This window comes from Melampsora larici-populina (genome assembly GCF_000204055.1).
Source record: "Melampsora larici-populina 98AG31 unplaced genomic scaffold MELLAscaffold_27, whole genome shotgun sequence".
Lineage (NCBI taxonomy): Eukaryota > Fungi > Basidiomycota > Pucciniomycetes > Pucciniales > Melampsoraceae > Melampsora > Melampsora laricis-populina.
Genome location: NW_006768791.1, coordinates 133,429 through 138,478, shown reverse-complemented (window position 1 = coordinate 138,478; position 5,050 = coordinate 133,429). Strand labels below are relative to the sequence as shown.

Below are 5,050 nucleotides of genomic sequence, written 5' to 3'. Positions count from 1 at the left end.
GCTCTTGAACCATTGGAAGTCTTAATGGGTGAAAGATATGTGGATTGAGAGTTGATTTACCCACTTGGATGGAAATTAATGAACACCTCTTGAATAAGTATCTCTCCAAGAAAGACATTATTATCTGTCTTTTGAATGACAAGAGATATAGATATTCCTTGGCAAAATAGATCTTTTTGATCATGATTCTTTGATAGATAATTCTCCCACACTCATGCCTGTGACTGATGAACAGTTGCTGAATTTAAATTTGCAAGATTTACCTCTTGGAAGTTTAATGTAAAACATGAAGTGAGGACTCATCAAGATTGAGTTATACAGCCCAGCAGTTATCATGAATCATATCTGTTTGGCAGTTGTGGATTTGATGTTGTGGAAAATTATTGCAGTGTAATAGCTTACAAGATGATCAGTGACCAATGAATTTTGAGTAGCATTTTACAAATTGAAAGCACATCAACTGATGTTGATCTAGTGGGCAATAATATGACCGCCTATGGAAATTGGGGAAAAATATGGGTGATGTGACCACCCAAAAAAAAGTTTATTATTTCAAAGGGCTATAGTCCAGGATTATGGATCCAAGTCAATTTTTGGCTTCTCTCCACAAACAATTTGTTTACTTACACTACATGAATCAACAGTCAGGGTCAAATCTCACCCATGAGGCTATAAGTGGCTCTTTTGTAGGTGTGTGAGCTTTGGCAATTTGATTGGTTTAATGCCCAGAATTCCAGCATTCAAAATGTTTCATAAGTCCAAATTGCACACAATTTGAAAAAGTTTCTTTCATGAGATGTGTTTCCAAAGATTGGCTTTGATACTGCAACGGGGTCAATAACAATGATTTAAGTGGTTATTTGGTAGGTATATGAGCTTTAGAAATTAAATTAGTTTAATGCCCAAACTTCCAGCATCCTGAAAATGCTTCATAAGTCCAACTTGCGCACAATTTGAAAAAGTTTCATTGATGAAATGTGTTTCCACAAAATGGCTTGAAGACTGCAACAGGGTCAATGATCAGGCTATAAATGGTTCTTTGGTTGGTGTGAGAACTTTTGCATTTGGTTAATTTGAGTGCGCATTAATGCAAGAATTAATCAAACCTTCAGTATTTATGTTTGCACACCACTAAAAAATGTTTCATTAGTGAAGTGTGCTCCCGCAAATAGGTCAAATAGTGATGCAAAAGAATTAAAGACAGTAGTTTCCTTATCTATCTATATAGATTGATTATCTAAGCATCACTTGAATTCCCCAATATCTCACATGAATGTAATGTATCTCTTGATTCCACACTGCTCCAGGTATTTGTTTGATTTATATATTCACAAAGCCAAAACTATACTATCACATCCATCTATGGGTAGTCACTACACAATATTTTCCCAATATACAATCAAAAAGTATCATTTGTGTTGATATGAGGTTATTGCCTATATTGATGTATATATAGAAGCATTGAGTGTTGGTCAACATGGGAGAGAGCATGGATTAGACCTTCCTTGCTTTGGTGAGTTACAATACTGTGACATGAATATACATGCGTCAAAATCTGTGATTTGTAACTACACACCAGTCAGTGATTTCACAAATTCAGTGAAAGTCATTCGCTGAGATCTTTCCTTTTTACACGGATTCAATTTGTTTAACCGAATTCATCACTTCAACTCCGAACCGCCAATCCCATCAACACATCTAGTTGTTATGTCACCTCCACCACCTGAGCGAGTCACCCGTTCTACTCGGACCAATTCCAAACAGCAGCCAGCCTCGCAAACGCCTTCAGGTGACTTGCCGGCTGCAAAACGACCACGACGTGTAGGGCGCAACACCGCTGGTGCCGATATTGCGCCATCTGCCCTCAATCAAGATCTTGATTATCTTCCAACACCACGTACAACCCAGCAATCAAATCACTCATTGTCTGTCAATCAATCATTAGAAATTGATGAAATTACCTTACAGAATTACCATCAAGCTAAGAAAGACTGGCCCCTTGCTCGCATTCAGGCACAACTTGATAAGCAAAAAAAATCAAATCATCAACTGAGTGCAGCTGTGATCTCGGAAGGACAGGCTATTCTTGAAGACCTGGATCATACTCTACACATGATCGCAATGGTATCAGGTGTTGGTATCAAAAAGCTGAAGCGTTCTTTGTAAGTATGTCTGTATTCAAATCTTACACTTCAATTTCCTCAATTTCTTTATCCACTATATCAAATTTACAGGGGATTGCTAGGTGGAACACACGGCGAAAACCCATGGCACCGATGGTTAAGCTTTGCAATTGACGCCAACAAGGTTTCAAGTAGGTTCATCCAATTCCAAATCATGTATCAAATACTAACAACTTTTGTATCTTTGATCGATTTGCTCAATACTCATCTTAGTGCCACCACGAGGAGACCCAAATGCTTCGGATCAACTCACCAGTCGTAACCAAGTGAACTCTCGAACTTATCAAGCCCTCGATGATGACCAATACGACGTGTTTACTTCCAGAGTTTTCTATGCTCTTGGTGGTTATCCAGATTACTCAGCTATCACCATAACCGAAGACGATGGAGTCTTTGGCGACGTTTCAACCCTGGTTCCTGAGATTCCAAAACTTAGTGAAGAAGAAGAGCTTCGATATCGGCCCCTGTACGACAAGCTTGTGGATAAGGACAAGGTTGAAAAGGATCGAAAGTTGAACACGCCTGCGGCATCAGCTTGCAAAGAGGAGAAGCGCTCCCTTCAATCTATCAAAAAGATAGCAATACAGGTGAGTTTTTTTTCCAGCTTTGTTTCATCTTGCTTTTCACCCTTCTCACTATGATGATATTTCAGCTTGCACGCGACCATCAGCTATTTGGTACGGATTATTATCTAATTGCTTGTAGTAGTAACGGCTCAGGGTCGGGATGGTGTCGCGAGTACACTACACGCGACGAACTCTCTCAGTGGGTGGATGCAAAGGCCGAACTGCAAACTGTGTTTCCCATCTATTGCCAACATGGATCAACCTTTGAAGAAATAAAGGGCGTTGTGGCAGCAAACAAGTCGTCTCAGACCAAGAAAACTTCCAACAATCAATCTGACATTGACAAGAAGAATCTGCGTGCAAAGTTGAACGATCTGCTCAGTAAGATATATATTCATTGATGTTTCAGTACATAACCTAATCTTGTTGATATTTGTATGTAGAATCTGTACTTGGAGAAGTCCCGCGTCAGGGCTTTCCCTGTGTGGCCAATCCACTTGAAGCCATCAAAGAACAAAAAATAAAGGTTACAATTGAACGCGATGCAGATTCGACGATGACGGAAGAAGAATTCATGAAGGGTTTTAGCTTGATGGACGCGAAGGCACGACGTCACTGGCTCAGTGACATCGATACAAAGAAGTTTAAGGTGAAAGCTGTCAATATTCAGCCATCACCTGCAGCAACAACGGTGGATGCAGATGCAGCCGCTTCAAGTTGATTTGATCTGAATGAAACCACTTTGACTTCAGTTGCACCTGCTGCAAGTACAGCCGATGGAAATCCAGCTTCTCAGCGGTTTGGGTACTTTTTCCAACAACAACGGAATTGCTTAAAATGAAGGTGATATCTATCAGTTGGTTGTCTCATGTTCTTTATGTTCCTGGTGGTATTGTAGATCGTTGTCACTGTGATCTTATTATATCATTGCCGTGACCTTTTTTTATCCTTGTTGTGAATTTATTGTTGTGATAATGGTGATAGACAAGCGATAAAATCCCAAATACCAATTTCTTTTCATTACATGCTTTGCACATCGTCTGCAAGTTTTTAAAAAACTCAAGTCTTGAAGAAAGATGTTGATCAAATGTAATAAGACATACATTAGATTCAACTGTCCTTAAGTATTCATGTATGCTTGTTGGTTCCCAAAGTCAGACTGCTCTGTTCTGCTGTTATGTATTGGTATTCAATTTTGAACCAATAAAGCACCTGCACAACACTTGCTACCTCTCGCTGCAGTCGTCAGCATGGGACTTTGAGATTATGTAAGTACTGTCCAACCTCAAAAGAAGTCCCTCGAGGCTCACAGCATCTCGCACGCTTGGATCACGCAAGATATGTATATACTTGATACATACTACAGTCGTTTTCAAAAAGCTTGCCGAAATTTGCCCGCAAAACTCGAGCGATTTGGCGGTGAATTAGCGGCAAGCTTTTTGAAAACGACTGTATGTATATTTACTTGGTTGAGTTGTCATTATTATGCCCCGAAAACGTCAGACCATTTCAGCTCAGTTCTCAAGGGAACTTCAAGATAAACCAATCATCAAATACATATGTACTTTGGTTCGTGAAAACAAAAAGTTCCAAGAGAACCACGAAACCAATCATGTCAGTGTTAATCTGAAAATCTACAGAAACGAATCAATCAAATACTCTTTGTTATTGTGTCAAGGACACCAAGAATCTTCCACGAGGAACCTATTGGTGAATTGATCACGCTGAATCCAAAAAATGTGATGACCAAAGGATAACTCACAAGATTCTAAAAGACTTTGAACCAAGAATCACTCAAATGCAAGTTATTCAGTGTGACTATAATCTGTGCCCACTATTGCTTAACCAATGAAGAGATTGCTTGTTTCAATCTTTTTAAAATCTGTTGAAGGGTGAATAATTTCCTTTCAGTTGATTCTGAATAAGGGTCTTAATATACACTGATCTATACACTAATCGAGTCGAGATAACATTTCAAAAAAAATCAAAACGAAAAATGCTATATGTAGAGTTGGTTAACAACCAAATTGATCAAAGGTTGACAGTAATCTGCTTAATGACTCTGATGAAGTCAAAAAGTGCAAGGCCTAGGGTGAAAACGTTGATGGAATAGGAATCACGTCGAAATGGCGTGACACCGGTCAAGGTTAACACTATTGTACAATCATGATACATAGGGTGGGTTGTTCTCCAAATCAAAATAATTCGGCATCTGAGTTGAGCCCAGACCAGTCTGATATAAGGATAGAGTGAGAGTACCAGACTTAGTCTGTAGATGCGCTGGTGAGGTTTAGTACAGGG

General features: G+C 39.3%; 1 protein-coding gene across 1 annotated transcript; it reads left to right on the top strand.

The window, feature by feature from the left end:
- Positions 1-1,707: 1,707 nt before the first annotated feature.
- Positions 1,708-3,470, top strand: MELLADRAFT_88472 (uncharacterized protein; the record flags this gene model as incomplete). The annotated part of the gene is made up of 5 exons (XM_007411921.1): positions 1,708-2,162; positions 2,235-2,314; positions 2,397-2,770; positions 2,836-3,130; positions 3,193-3,470. The coding sequence occupies 5 exons, from the start codon at positions 1,708-1,710 to the stop codon at positions 3,468-3,470; spliced, it is 1,482 nt and encodes a 493-aa protein (XP_007411983.1).
- Between the last annotated feature and the right edge of the window lie 1,580 nt (positions 3,471-5,050).